General features: G+C 42.1%; 1 protein-coding gene across 1 annotated transcript in view; it reads right to left on the minus strand.

The window, feature by feature from the left end:
* The window catches only part of RHOA (ras homolog family member A), a 26,938-nt gene continuing 10,637 nt past the window's right edge, over window positions 1-16,301 (minus strand). Inside the window, exons 2-5 of the mRNA XM_075432476.1 lie at window positions 8,475-8,632; window positions 5,535-5,655; window positions 2,271-2,401; window positions 1-1,272 (exon numbers count right to left, since the gene is read on the minus strand). Coding sequence (XP_075288591.1) covers window positions 1,099-1,272; window positions 2,271-2,401; window positions 5,535-5,655; window positions 8,475-8,630 — 582 coding nt within the window. The 5' untranslated portion in view covers window positions 8,631-8,632 and the 3' untranslated portion in view covers window positions 1-1,098. The remainder of the gene's footprint in view (window positions 1,273-2,270; window positions 2,402-5,534; window positions 5,656-8,474; window positions 8,633-16,301) is intronic.

Below are 16,301 nucleotides of genomic sequence, written 5' to 3' on the forward strand. Positions count from 1 at the left end.
TACAGGGAGCTTAGAAAACTGCCTTTATTCTATTAGTTGTTGGAAAAATGAAAATACAGAAAGAGTTTAGTTGGCTGCAGAACAGCAAGAAGTTCACAGGTTAGGAGTCTGATCACTACATGGTAACCAAACTTACACAAAAAGTTTCCTTTTTTTCTTTTTTTAGTTTTGAAGCTGGGTCCAGCAATGAACTTAAGGCAACTGAACAGTTCAGAAGCTTTGAGTGTGAGCAGGCTGTCTTTTCTCATCCCTACGGCATGTCATGGAAAAAACTCCTCCGGGGTGTGCAGACCACTCAAATCATTCAAATGGGTCAGACTCTTACAAATGAACAGGGGAAGAGGATCAGCTGCTTTCCATCGGACTTTATTTTCAAATACAGTTTCTTAAAAAACCCAGAACACCTTAACGCAGAGGTTACAAGTAACAGTATTAGGAAATCCAATTATACAAAAAATACTACATCTAAGCTGGGGTAAATAGATTTATTTTTGGTAACATACATTTAAACTGGCACTAATTACACAGTAACTAAAAGGTAACTAACATGAAACCACAGAACCCTTACTTTTCCTTAGCTGAATGGGACTTGGTCATTTCAGAGTGATCACATTTTCGAACTAATGTTTTACACCACTGAGCCATGAAAATCAGATCTTCCTAAATGTGATAGCACTGAAGCTACACTTGATTCCACATACAGCCATGTAACTGTTGTACTCAATTAGAATAGGACGTTAGTTATAAAGTAGTTACAGACCAATCCTCTGTGTTGACAGCTTTTTCTCTTTCTAGAGAGAAGAAAGGAGAGAGAGAATTGTCTTCAATTAGCGCCTGGCATATCCTGTGAGTGCAGAAAAGGTTGGTTAGAGGAATGTTGAGGTTAACCTTGGGTGCACAGATGAATTGGATGCAGATTGTTATAAAAATCATGGTTGGCTTCTAAATACTGGTAGCAAGATGACTCGATTTTTAAATCTCTTAAGTAAATTATAGATAATGAAAAAGGCCAGTAATCATACACTAAGATTAATAAACAGCACTTCAAAATTACTCAAGTGCAGGGTGCTGCTTTGGCCATCTTCCTCTGGCCACACTTTATAAGAGAAGGCACCCGGACTTTTTCTTGCCACGCCGGGCTTGCAAAGCAGCTCTAGTGGCCATTTCAAAAACCTCCCTCACACCGTCTTTGGTCTTTGCCGAACACTCCATATACCCAAATGCACCAATGCGGTTTGCCATATCTCTTCCTTCTTCGGGTTTGACAGGCTCCTGTAACAGCGCAGAAGCAAGAGGTGAGAACAACCCACAGCCACACCGACGCCCACCAGCCTTCCCCTTCCCACCCGGCTTCCCAGCAAAGGCAAAGGAATTGCTCGATTAAATGCACATCATTAATTAGTTAGTTAATACTTAACTGCTCCTCCGAGAGCGATCTTTTAAATCATAAAGGCAGATTTAAAATAACATTTGCTTATTTTCTCAAGACGCAGCATGCACCTCAGCCTGGATTACAGAGACGGGGTGTATATTTGCATACCGCGCCAACGCTTGAGGACACCATCAGTTTTCCGACACCTCTGAGCTTGCAGGCTGCAAGACCCTTTGAAACTTGAGGAGCAAAGGATTGCTGATTTCCAAGGAAACATTTATGCAACTCTTTGCCACAATGGTAACAAAAGCCTATGAACAAATCACAAAACTAATCGCTCGGTCTTTGTATAAAAAGAAATACTATGCAACAGGAGCAAAGATTCCAGGACCGAGCAGAATTTCTGCAGTCCCGCACCCAAGCTGGGGGTTTCAGACTCAATCTCAAAATGAAACCTGGTGATAGGCTCAGGAATGAGCTACAGTACCTGTGGTTATCACCTCAAAACACCTACCAGTAAAACTGTTTCCTTTCACATCCTGAACACACAAAATACAGAACAAGCGCAGCGTGCGTGCACTTGATGTGTTGATGTCTCCTAATTAATTCCCTTCTACCTCAGGGATTCAGCTCTCCAGCACGGAGGGCAGCTGACTGTTAGTAACCTAATATAGCCATTTTAATTGTTTAGAATGCCTTTTTCTAAAAATTAAATCTCCAAATATGAAAAAAGAAACACTCAAAGGCAATATATACTGCCTGGTTTCTGTCACAGATAAGCGTTCATTCCGCAGCCCGCAGGAAGCTGGCAGCAAGCTGCGGGTGCCCACTGAACGCTCTCGTACAACCACTACACAACTTTCTTCATCGATTGTCAGACTACCAGAAAGGAACCTGCCTGCTTCATTTTGGCCAGCTCTCGTCTTGTGTGCTCGTCATTCCTCAGGTCCTTCTTGTTTCCTACCAAGATGATAGGCACGTTGGGGCAGAAATGCTTCACCTCCGGGGTCCACTTCTCTGGGATGTTTTCTGGGAAAACACAACAAAACAAAACAGAAGTATGACTGTACTAAAACCCACTTCAGGGGAGAGTTCTATTTTAAAGCTTTTACCTGCTGCCTGAGGGCAGCTTGCTAATCCACACTGATGCCCTTTTTTCTGCTCTTAATTTGAGAAGCTAATAGTCCTGTTCTGGTATTACCCAAACAGACAAGCCTGTCTATGGTAATTCTAAGGCTGAAGGACACCGAACCTCTTGGCGTCTCTACACCTCTCAGCAGCTACCTGACAAGGGTTAGCATAACATACATCAAAGAACAGCATGCGGAATTCTGCAGTAGAAAGTTATGGAGTATTTTGCTCCAAGACAAACATTTTCTTTATCCCCAGAAACTAAAAAAGGGCACAACCCTGAAGCATAAATTTTTACATCATTTCTTCCTTTTATAAAGCAACATCAAACAACCACTCCAAACTCTCCCACTAACTGTAGCAGAAATGCTGTTCTATACGCTGAGTACAGATGCACAGAAATAAAGACTGTGTAAGTCATTTGTAGATTTGCCATTTCTCCCTATCTGCAGCAAACGAATTTGTGCTCATATACAAGAAACTTTTTCCTCCTAACATAACTTCCCTATGACTTTTTATTTTAAATGGAGCTGCAAATGGAAGACTTCAGGGCTTTCGAAAGCAAAGCCTTGATAAATTCTATACAGCAGAAAGTGCAGAACAGCCCAAAACATTCAGCTTTGCTTTCAGGAGCTCCCAGACATCCAAGATTCACCAGTGGATGTACCTGCAGGCTACTAAACCCCCTTTTATCTCCACAAAATTCCGTTCAGCTTTTGAAGAGACATTAACTATTATGGCATTGTTTTCTTGCTTGAAAGAACAACTTAGACAAGCATTCTGAGCCAGTTTTTGCACTACAGCCAAAACAGCAATCCTGCAGCTGCACCTGGAGTGCTGAGGGGATGCCAGCCTCACGATGCTGCACACCTGAGGAGCCGTCTGGCAGTTCACTGCTCCCTTCACTGCTCCCAGCGACACAGGCGCCCTGGTACTGGGAAGCAGGAAGGGAGGAGAGGGAGGGAAAACCAGCCAAGATCAGACTCGAGTTAATTAAATCCCTCTCCCCCTGCCTCCCGGGTTCAGTACCCCACCTTGTCTGCAGGGCGGTCAGTTAGCCAGCTCTCTGCCAGGGGAGCAGCGCGTGCAGCAGAAGCGAGCACAGCTCAAACCCCGTACATAGCTGTTACCAGCCACACCAGGCACGACCACAGCACTGCTACCAACTAAACCTCAAACTGCTCCCAGAGAGACAATGAAAGGTGTCTCTACACACAGGATCAGGCGAAAGTCACGAAGAGAGAGATTGGGATTTCCCAGATACCGAGCTGGTATTGTTTTTTCTAAAAAGACACTTTCCCATCCAACTGCCCATTCAATGGGTGCTACCCTTCAGAGGCAAGGAAAGAAATGAGACTGAGCAGCTATCAAACATCATCCCAGTCAGCTTGTAACGCCACTGTAACATCTTAAGGAATATTTTGTTCGCTCATTTACTCAAACCTTCCGTGAATTGTGGCAGGAATGGTATTTTTCAGCCATTGTGGTAGCTGCATTCAGGACTAATCCTTCCACTAACTGCACTTCTGTACTTCCTGGATCCTTTTTGTCTCATTCTATTTTCCTTCCTAAGACACAGCTCTGGGAAGCAGGGTTCATCCTTAAGATAGATAAGAGGTGTAGGAAAAAAGCCCCTCTAAGGACAGCTTGCAGTGATCGTGATCAGTCCAGCAATAAAATAACTCCAAAGGATCCAGTGGTTTAATACATTTAAGAGAGAGCTGGTATCCCATTTATGAGTGCCAGTTAAAACAATTTGACACCTGTCATTAACAAAGCAGAGGGATCTCTCACTTTTCCTGGCTAGGAGCTACCCAATGCACGGACATAATTCTGACCAGTTACAAACACATACCAGCCAGTCACCGTACAGAAGGTTTCAGAAAGTGCTACCACGATCTATTTGTTCAGGAGACTACACTGGATGGATGGAGTAAATACTATTTTAAAGAGACAGAAATCAAAGTTCCAGAGATGCTGAGTCTTAGAAATAAGACTATCTGTACCTCCTGGTCCTCACCCTTTTCAAAAACATCTTTATAAGATCATATACATCAATATCTACACATCAGATTTATAAATCAACCAGTGAAGATTTCATTCTTGGACTCAACACACAAGACATGTCCATCTAATACACAATTTTTGCAAATCATGTTTTTGGAGCTCAGAAATCATAAACCAGGCAACTCTTTTATTCTCTTTTCTCCATCATAAGCAGATGTCAGTCACTACAAAGCTGACTAGGAGAGTATAAATCTCAAGCCTCTGATCATTTCTATTGGTGAAAGAGCCCCCCACCAGTGTAGTCCTAGCCCATATTTTTAACTCACCAAGCAGAGAGCAAAAAAGCCCAGATTATTTGGGGTTATAACTCAAGACTGTTTCAAGCTGATCTCTCTTGAATAAATAGAGGAGAGGGGGAAAGGAAGAAAACACACAGCTAGCTTTCCCATTTAAATAGAAAGGAAGTTACTCTATTTTCCTGGATACAGTGTGCCTTGAGTGTATAAGAACCTGCAATTTCCAAGGAGAAGTTAATTAAAAAAAGTAAAATAAAATCAAACCTTGGGTGGGCCATGCCCCTCAGTGGACACCTTATGTACTCACAGGGCTCCCGGACACAGCAAAGTGCAGCTACAGCCTTCCTACTTGCTTGGGGTCGCCAAGGCAGCACCTCCCAGGCACCAGCACACCCATGTGCTGCCTTGGCCCAGCAGACAGCGCGGCCGGCTTGGGGGTGCTGATCTAGGCCAGGGAGCTGCCTTCCTGCTCAGTGTTGCTCAAAATATGCAGCAGAACCCTGGTTAAACACAGCGTGCCGCTGAGGCTCTCAAAATGCCACTCAGCACTGTTGGAAGAATACAGGTTCCTTTAAGGTCTTAATGTCTGAAAAGTATACATTCAAACTAGTAAGAATTCTGAAACTAGGAATGCTCTCAATAAGAACAGCACATGAAAATGTATTTTACAACATGATTACCAAGGGGACACACAGAAGCGGTTCCAATTCAATTAGTGATCTACTTACCTAAACTATCAGGACTATCAATTGAAAAACACATAAGTATAACATCAGTATCTGGATAAGAAAGCGGTCTAAGTCGATCGTAGTCTTCTTGTCCTGCTGTATCCCACAAAGCCAACTCAACCTGCAGAAGAAAGACCAAGGCAGTTAGCCAGATCACCAGGAAAGTTTTGGTTCAGAAGCTAGTAACCCAAGAGAAGTGCGTAAAATATGTCGGTTAACACTGCCCAAAAGGAGGAGACTACAAGACAAACCACTTTGACAAGAGAACTATTAGAAATTTTACATTCCATAACTCCAAAAATCAATTTATTACAGCTTATGAGACCTTTCTTTATGAATCCATGACCAGTGTCAATTATCTGAAAGGACACAAAAGCTACCAGCAGAAAAGCAAGACAGCAGAATTAAAGAGAATCGGCTCCAAAAGGCTGGGAATCTCTCTGACAGGTATTCCAGAAATACCAGTTTTCAGTGAAAGCGGACTCCCTAAGCATATGCTTGTTCGGATTATGCACATTTTCAATTGGTTTACAGTTGGAACCTGTAGTGACTAAGAAATGTCAAGGTTGTACCTACTTGAGCACAGATTCATTAAAACTGAATCACAGCAGAAATTTACACTTGCAATTTGCTTTGAAATAAACCTGATTTGTGTGTAAAGCTTCTTGTTGCTAAGAACTGAATAAAGCAGCTAATGTTCTCAATATTTCTACTTACGGTGGAGCTAGGGGAGAACACCCCAATAGGATTATTTAAAACTGTAGAAGGAATAGCCAACGTTTAAACTAGGAAATTTTAAAATTGTAATCAAGCTCTTAGGGTATACTCTTGCTTGAGATTCTCTGATGTGTCTGCCCTTGCAACAGAGTGGGTTCCTTCTTGTTTAAACTCTTATGTTCAAAAATTCCAGGAAAAAAGTCCACAGCAGCTCAGATAAAGACAGATGAGCAGACCTGGAACCCAAATGTGAGCTTGAATGTGCAATGCACCTGTTTGGTTAAATTGTGAAGATACAAAGCCTTAGTTGAGTGCATGTACAAAAAATTCTTCTGTATTTCAGTCAGAAACACTCTCCTCTGACACCTCTGCATTTGCAAATGTGAATTTTGTGGCAAATGGTCACATATTTTACAGAGATGTCTGTTGCGAGTTCCATCACATGACACTGGAATCAGCTCCTTTGCTCTATCTAATAAAAAATGCATCTTGTACCATCACTGTTTTGTCTTCACACGGCTTCTGAACACTTCTGGTAATGCTTTGCTAGGAAAACAGGTACACGGCTGTCAAACAGAACAGTCTTAAGCACTGCCCTCCTACAAACTTTTGTAATCAAGTTTTCTGAAGACAAAGTGCTTGGATAATATACATCATCTAGTTACAGAAAAAAAATCAGCTGACATTTCCACAACAGAAGATGCACTGCTCAAGCTGCTCACGCATTTTCTCTTTAGATACTGGCTGCATATAGCTGATAGGGCATCACTCCCTGTTCACCCATTTAGGGAGGCAGAGATTCAGGCAGAAGTGAATGAGGAAGTTTGACCAGGTGATAAGAGAGAGAAATGGGCATCGTGCATATTTTAAACAATAGTCCTTAGTGTCTAAGATACAATATAGAAACTGCAGACAGTGTCACTTGGGGGGAAATCATGTTCTAATATTAGCCTATTTTTTTTTTAACCCATTCATATAATGGGAGAGAAAAGCTCTTTTTACACTCAGGTAGGATGAACTATCATGACTAAAATCACAAATAATCCATGCCTGTAACAATAGGAAATGAAGTCCAAAACTAGCTCAAAACGTTTTTGCTCAAATCAGGATCGAAACTGAGCAGTTTCAATCAATCTGACACTGAATCTGAACTTGAACTGACTGAAAGATGTTCTGACTGTACCTGAACCCAGAGCAAAGACACGTGTCGCAGCAAGGGGTGAAACAGGGAAGCTCAGCACCGTCAGCATCAAAACCTGCCACATGCTTGACATGAGGACTCATGGCACTGAGGTCAGCTCTGTGGGTTACAGTAACAAAGCAGACATATGCCATGGCTGCCTAAAAGGGTTTGGAAATAGTTGAGCTTTCAAGGTGCAAAGTTTCTGCCTTGCGTGCTTCTGGAGTATCCTGGAAAGTGACAGTTTTGCACATCACACACTACCTTGCGTGACGCAAATGCAGAAAGCAACCTATCTGGCATTCAGAGAGCAGCCTTCTGAAAACGGCCTCTTGGAGCAGCATGCTTGCTGGTTTGGCAAACAAAAGGACTCAGAGGTCACACAGACTGAAAATTGATTTCAAAATATTTAAAACTAAAATGAAGTATTTTAATGATTTACTGAACTACAAACTAAAAATGAAGCTCAGTGAGCTGTGGGTACACTCAGCTACTAAGAATTGCGTTCCTTCACACAAGTAGGACAGATGATACTGATGTACACCACAAAAGTCAAATCCTTTTGAAGCCTGTCAGTCTTCGGTTCTGAAGAGGATCCTGAACGTTGCCAGGAGTGGTTATGAAAAAAAGACTCTCTCCAGGAACTAGTCTTTGTTAATCACAATACCAGGTCTCTATCAAAACAGGGACTCCACTACGGAACTCCCAAGGCTAGTAGCCCTTTGTCCTCAGCATGTAGGCATGTCTTTGAATTGCTCCATCCCCTCCCACCTACTGCAACACTTTACTTGCAATAACTGTATGTTTTTTAGAATCTCAATTTGTGTAAGGTTATAAATCAGTTGTTAAACAGACATTGGATATGAGCAGGTTCTAGCAACGCCAGTATTTTTTCCACAGGAACATGTTTAATATTTAAAAATACATTTACAACATAGGCAGTAAGCATGTGTACTAATCACTTATTAAAAAACTGCAGAGGTCTCCGTGCTATTCTGAATAAATGCAAGTTCATTTTGGCTGTTACAGAAGTGCACACATACCTGCTTTCCATCCACTTCAATATCTGCTACATAATTTTCAAAGACGGTGGGAACATACACTTCAGGGAACTGGTCTTTGCTAAATACAATCAGCAGACAGGTCTTTCCACAGGCACCATCACCCACTATAACCAGCTTTTTTCGAATGGCTGCCATAGCTGAAAAACAAAACAACAACTTATTAAATCTTCCATTGCAGCTTTTAACTGAGATGCTAATAATTAACAACCACTAAGTTTTCAATTAATAAGAAATTTTAAATTGGGTCTACATGTCCATTAGAGACACAGACAGGTATCTGGAATCACGCGAGTTCAAATTCCCATCCTTCAGAGAAAAACATTCCTCAGCACTTGTCAACACATTGGTAAGCCACTGGGTGCAAAAATAATAGAAAGGAGAGGAGACCAGCCCGGTCTAGCATTTCTTGTCCTATTCTAAAGGCTGAGATAGGAATCTCCAGGGACAACTAGTGAGCAAGCAGCACCGCTCAAGAGCATCTTCTGAAAAGTGTCTTCTAGGTCATCAAATAAGAGATGCTTTAATTCAAGGGCAGTAACATTTTCTTGTCATGCTGAGTTGTCTTAACTACAAAATGCCAGTCAGCTGGACTGAGGAGCATCTGCTGCCACGTCACAGCACCAGCATAAGGATCTCAAGGCAACCAGTCTGTTCCTCAAATTACAACCACCACACTGCAATGGATTTTGGAAGGACACATCCCACTCATCCATTCGCTTTCCTGGACACTACTGTTACCAGGTTAATATGGCCTGCTATCAGCTTACATTAAGTAAAGGGGGGACACAGAGGGAGACACCACCATGGTGCTCCACGCAGCTCTCTGCTTTCAATGTATTGATTTGCACCAGGACCGTACAAATCCACAACGTGCTCACATGCAACTTTCACCTCAAAAAGATGGTATGAAAGCTTGAAAAGGTTTAACGAAAGCCTAGAGTGTGGGGGGGACCGAAGGACATAATCGTGTTGGATTTGGCAAATTTTTATGCAGTCACAAGTGGCCCAAATAATATGGACAGAGATTGAGCGTTCATCATCGCTTCCCAGAAACGTATGCGAGGGGGGTAATACAAAGACAGTAGAAAAAGGGTTCAAGCCCACTAGAAGACAATGGGCCTTAGGAACTCCAAAAAGAGAACGTTACTGACACAAGAAATTTATACAGGCCTAAAGGAGACCAGGCAAGTACATGGAAGCAGCTTCCTACTCAAGTTAAAGAATGCAGAAACCGCTTCTGCCTTAGAAAATCTCCATAGCTGAAGCACTTTGAGGCTGAGAGAGTACTTTGGGAAGCACTATATATGTGCCTGCTCTCTTCTTGCTTTTCCCTAGGCATTTATTTACAACCATTGCATGAAGAAGCCAGAGATTTAGGGAGTGACCTGGCTACTGGGGACTGGAATGAGGACAGAATCATAACTCCTTTCCTTCTCCATCATATAAAGGCACTTCAGGGGAAGACGCTTAGTCATTCCATGAAGATTCCTGGAAATGGAGCAAACAGCAACGCCACCGTAATACCTACCATTGCATGACCAAAATACCACAGAGGGAGGACCCCTGTGAGTTAACTTTTGCCATGACAATCCCAGCACAAAGCTCTATGAAGATGACTAGGACTGCTGGCGCGGGGAGAAGGGCTCGAAGAAGCACAGAAGAGAATTAAAAGACATAGCAAAGACTTTTTCTTTTCCACCTCTTCTTCCACCTTACAAAATTAAGTAAAAAGGTAAAACTAACCATCTGAATGCAACTTTTAGTACTACTATGTGGTGAAGCAGCAGTGGATATTGGAGAGATTCTGTACTTCTGCTCCAGGTGCAAATAGAGAAGGACCATTTCAGCCCATCAAGCAGCAACGTCTCAAGGACTTGTAGAGCAAGGCTTTGTCAGACACAACTGCTCAAGTAATCCAAATCTATCTCTAAAATGAGCTTCTTTCAGTGTGTGAATATATATGTACACACATTCACATTATTTACCTTCAGGATTTGGGGTTATTTTTACATTTGTGGAAGGTTTAAAATGATCCAAGCTTTAAAAAAGGTTTTCTTCCTGGTCTTAGATGGTTTTGAATACTTTCTAGCAATGGTAATATTTGATTTTTACAGAACTGGAAATCTTCTATACTCTGTACCGAGTCAAGATCAACTACTTACAAGTTCTACCTACTGTCAGCTTTGTCTAACCTGTCCTTACAAACTGTAATGTCGAGTCCTACAAAACCTCTGAAGCCATCTACTCCTGTGCTCTACAGTATCTACTATGAGAAAATTACCCCCAGTGTGTATCCTCAACCTTCTCTGATTTAACGTAAGCCCGCTACTATTTATCCTATTTGTCACGGGCACAGGAGAATAGATTACTCCCTCTCCCTAGTGCCGTTAAGAATATATGCCTTCATTTAATCTTCTCTTCAGGCAAAACAATTCCAGTTTATTCAAGCCTTCTCTGTAAATCATATTTCCTAGACTTTCCTGTTGCTCCCCTCTGGGCACAGTCCAATTGGCACAAATACACCAAAGCATGGAGCCAGTATTTCACCTAAGGCTTTACCAACATTAACTAGAGATGAAGGACTATTTTATTGACCTTTCAGGATATAATGTTGCTTAACACCATACTGCAAGTGTAGTTCTTTTTCTTTTTTTTTTTTGTTCTTTCTCCTCAGAAGACAAAACTGTTGATACATTCAGCTTTTAGTTCATTACAACTCCCAGACCTCTTTCATTAGGACTGCTACATAGCAAGTTGCTCTCTATTCACACAGCTGAATATTCTGATGTCATGCTTTTATTTATCCTTCCACTGACCGACGTCTTATTCTGCCTCCAAGTTCTAGTTCTGTTCTTCAGCTTAATCATAGCCTTTCTCAGGTGCAAGTTTAAAAATCACAATTCCCAGATAATTATCTGGGTCACTGATGAAACCACACTGGAGACAAAGTAGGCGGATGACAGAATGGGATAACCTAACCTTCCTCTGTATCCTCCCTCTTTCTCCCTCCCATGCCAGTGGCTGGGGCTCTGGCCCTTGATCCCTCGTGTTACCTGCAATAGCACCTAGGGTAGGTGACCTTTTCGGCATCACCTATGGATAACTGTCTTCTGTGGATTATCAGATCAACTCTTCCATTATCTTCCTCTAAATACTTCTGTCACTCTAGATTTTTTTTTTTAAGTGTTCCTTGCAAGTTGCATCTCATTTTATGCCTTGACCTTCTACATACTCAGCCTAAGGTCTACAAGAAAGCTGCAATTCTGTAAAAAGAAAAGTCATAAGTTAGTGTAGTGCTTTCTATAAACCCTTCCTCAAAAAAACAGCTTGAAATTTTTTTTTATACATATGTACACACACATACATTAAAAAAAAAAAGTATTTCAGGAGCTTTATTTTATCTCCTTAGTATCTTTTTTCTGAGAAAAGCCTATCTCTAACTCTCCCTGCCCGAATCTTTCCTGAGATCTGTTGACACTTATTTGGACCCAAGGTGCAAGACCACTCTATCAGTCAAGGTGTCCTTCAGCCCTGTATGTTCAACCACTTCCTTCCCACCGCTTAGGGCCCACCCCAGAAGACTCTCCCTTGCTCACAGTCGTTTAGGTGCAGGACGGTCACCAGGACATCTCAAACCTCCTGAACAGTCCCTTTCGTCTAGTACCTTGAATATTTAAGTAATTAAAATTCCCTCATCACCAACTTCTAGAGGATCTTGCTGGACACTCACAAAAAGCCTCAACCGCCTTATCTTTTCTTGGGACCTACGACATGTTTTTTACTTTCGTTTCACCTTCCAGAGCATTACCACAGAAGAATTCCCTCTGCATAATGTGCTTGGAAGAAAGGTTGTACAGAATTCAATTCAGGATGCAAAGATCACCACTTACATGCTTGAAGCTTTCACGTCCCTCCAAAGCCCTAGGAGTGGCTTTTGACTTGTCTACTTCAAGCGCTCCCCTGAGCATACAGCACAGGCTGAGGCTAGTTTGTTTATGGATCTCAACAAATTTTCAGAAACAGCTCAGATTATAAATGCTGGGTAGACAAAGATGCCTCAGGATGTCAGGACTGATCACTGGATAGACCCCTCCACCAACCTCAGAAGGAAGTCACCAAACATCACAACCACTTGTTTCTTCCTGACATTAGTGGTTACAAACGGTAGAGCTTTACGGTACTCAAAGTTTCTTCTCTACTGGTGAGCTTGAACCCTTACTTGCTGCCAGAACAGCATAGTTCACCTCTGTTCAACCTGTGGATGTTCAGGGATGGAACACTGCTGTTGAGCCTGCACCCAGCTTTCTTCTTACGACAGATCCATCTTGTCTGTCTCCATGCATATAGAAATTGTTCTACTGGTGCTAGAATGTCCCAAAACCCCATATTTGGTCTTCAAATTTTAGCAGATACCTGGCCATGGCAATGGCACCCCATAATCCATGCATTAGCATATTTACAATAATAATTGCCTAATTTAGAGGATTCAAGGTACAGAACAGCATCTTTTAGCTAATTATTTTTAGATAAAATAAATACATTCGTATCCAGTGGGCAGCTGTAAGGGATTACCAGGTCTGGCAAATACTCAGAAAACCAACATCACTGTATTACAATCGAGAAAAAAAATTGATTGCTTAGAATGGAGCTACATCTTAGTGGTGCACATCAAAAGGACAACACTAACAGAATTCACAGCAGTCAGGTCTTTCTGCTGCATTTAGATAGACATGCTCTGGTTTTCTTAAATATTCTGAAGCCTGGAAATACATCAAACTTGGACCAGTAGTATGTGGGACTCAAAAAAGCACTTTGCTAGCCTAAAAAGTTTCATTTAAGATGTACAGTAATTGCATTACATGCAAGTTAGTATTTGCTGCAGCACAGCCTGTGACCAGTGAGACTGTGTCTACGGTGCTCAGAGGTAAAAAACCAGTATGAACTATCTAAGAGGATATTACAAATAGACCCCACCCAAGCTACGACTAAGTAAGTGAACACGAGTACTACACGTTAATCCTTTTACGCCACGCATAGAGCACGGAGAGACCAATAAATCCAGAGAGTTGCTGGAACAGCATCACTGACGATGCACACAGAACTTCAAGCAAGAAATATCCTATCCCAATTAGTGCAGCAGAATGGCTGCAGTGATCTTCTAGGGGAATCTGTGCTGTCTTCTGCAGCAAGACGAGATCTGCAATTTTTTCCTACTCTTAAATGAACCACTTCTCCCACCTTTGCATCTATAGGACTCTTAAAACCAGCTAGTCTGCTAGATTCAAAGTGGAAACTCTCACAACATGACTCAAGTGACTCATCTCAATGGAAGAGATTCAGTTATGACATTTCCTCAACCTAGGCCAGTGCCTCTCACAGGTATTACATGAGCTTTAGACATCGTTTACTCAATCCCACTAACATCACAGGAGGTTACAACACAAGGAGCTCCTGTTTGCTGAGAGTTGCCACACTAATATCCTTGTTACATGAGGCTGCTATTTCTAAATGCAGTGACAGTCCAAGACTCATGCAGCATAAAGCCCTGCTTGTTACGAGAACCTAGCAAATACTCCAGAAGAACAAGAAACGGGGAAAATATTTTTTTCTATGTTTTAAACTTATTCCCCCCCTCCCAAGTATTATTGTTTACTGCAGCGGAATTTGCCTCTTCTTTTCAGCACACTATTTATTTTTCCAAGGAACGACATTTCCAGTGCCTCCTTTCCTGCAAATCCCAAGGCCACATAGCACGAGCGAGGACCATGGGCGCACTGTTGACATTCTGAAGTTGGATAAGCTGGTAACAAACATGCCAGGTTTGCCTGTCTCGCTCTGGATCTCATCCTGGAGAATAACAAGGTGGAAGAAACAGCCCTTTACCATCAAATAGGTATCTCAACTAGATTTAATTTCAATTACCAAATAACTACTACCAACTTCATACTGCCTGCTGTGCCATACGGGCAGATCCCTTGTATAATGCACAGGTTTGTCAGAAAAGATCTGTATTGCCGCATATTTTAGCAGGAACTCAGCAGAAGCATTTCAGCAGGACCATTAATGATGTTTCTGATGCTGAGGGGGAAACATCCTCTAAATTCTTTCCCACCTAATCTTGCTGAAGTCCTTAAAACCAGAATGTTGGAAAGCGAGGAATTTGAAATCTTGTAAAGACTGCTTTGCTGCTGACTCGTGCACGCTCAGCACTTGAGCTACTGAGCGAATTACAGCCTGGCACGCTTCTCACTTGCTTTATTTCCCCCTTCATTCATTCAGCCCTGCCCTGGGCCAGCAGGAGGAACAAGACACGGCTGAGGGACCAGAAGATGAAACCCTACTCAAGTGCCCCCGACCCTGACCAGTCAAGCCCTGCCCTCTACCTACCACAGGCGATAACTGACTCTGCACCAGGACCTGAACTTACTCTTAAAATATACTCACTTTTGTTCAAGTGTGAGAGGGAGGAGGCAGGAGTTTCCCCAAAGACTCCAGTGATGAAAAGGACATGGATGAGTAGGCTTTTCCCACAGTTTTCTTCTGGCTGTTTAGCAAGGCCTGGCATAAAAACTGAGAACTATCAAAACTGTTTGGAGCAGAAAGCAGATCAGCCGAAAAGCAAACAGGTCTGCTTTTAGGGCAGCTGTATAAAAGACCGCAAAGAAACTGAGACTGAACATGGAGCATTTGGGTGGGAGAAATGGTCCAAAGACAATGAGCAGAGGATGGGGAGGGGGCAGGCACACAGGCCAGGAGGAGGATGGCAGAAGGATGCAACTGTTCAAATCTACCCTCCTCTAAAGCAGAATCCAGGATTCCCACATCTCCCAGCTGTTTAACTGCCAACAGGAGGCAAGCGTCTCAACCTTCTCCTCCATTGAAGTCCCAATGGAAAATGTCAGCAACTGTACATTTTGTCATTTTTTTCTCCTCGACACTTTTCATTAGTGAAAGTATGACTAAACAAATGTCAGAAACGCTGCAGTTTGCTGTTGAAATGCTATTCCTGACACCTTAAATCAGCTCCTTTGAGCATAAGCCTCTTTGTACTATCACGCTATTTTTTTTTTTCCCCACATAACCCATACAGGATGGCTATGCTCTTAAACAGTAATACTTGTGAAGTAAAGGAAACTATGACCCCAATTCACCTCTTACAGAAGTTGCAAAGTGGGTAACAAACAGCCTTGGGACTGCAATCAGAGTAAGAAATAAAATAAAAAAAAGGAAAAAGGTGATTCCATCACATAAACGAGTTAAGACACAAACCATGCTTCTGCTACAGGGATCCTAAAAGATCCTGGAAAGAATGACATACACCAAATGTGCTGTAAGTGACCATTTATTTATTGTCTTTATTTCTAAAGACATCCAGAATAGAATTCGGCTGTACAGCTACACTGAAAGTAAAGCCAGACGAAATCCATGCTCAGAGTGACCCTGCTCGTTTGGTACCATGTACAACTTGAAATCAAGTATTACTGGGGTAGAAATACAGTTCAATTACAAGCCATTGGAACGCAAACGCTAAAACCATGAATGCAATCACCACTATAAAGGAGACAGTCAACACAGCTTATTTCAATAATTGAAATTTACTTAATTCTATGCAAATTTGCCTGTGGACACTTGCAGTCATAAACCGATAAACCATGTTACTTAAAGCATAGCTAATGAGGCCTTTGGGAAACTACTATATTTATATTCCATCCTGCACATAAAGCTGTTTGACAGTACTGCAAAACAGACCTATTTCCAATTACAGTGCTAAGTGGGAGAAGTTGGTAAGAAAAAGATATCTGCTGG

The sequence above is a fragment of the Opisthocomus hoazin genome, chromosome 11, assembly GCF_030867145.1.
Source record: "Opisthocomus hoazin isolate bOpiHoa1 chromosome 11, bOpiHoa1.hap1, whole genome shotgun sequence".
Classification (NCBI taxonomy): domain Eukaryota; kingdom Metazoa; phylum Chordata; class Aves; order Opisthocomiformes; family Opisthocomidae; genus Opisthocomus; species Opisthocomus hoazin.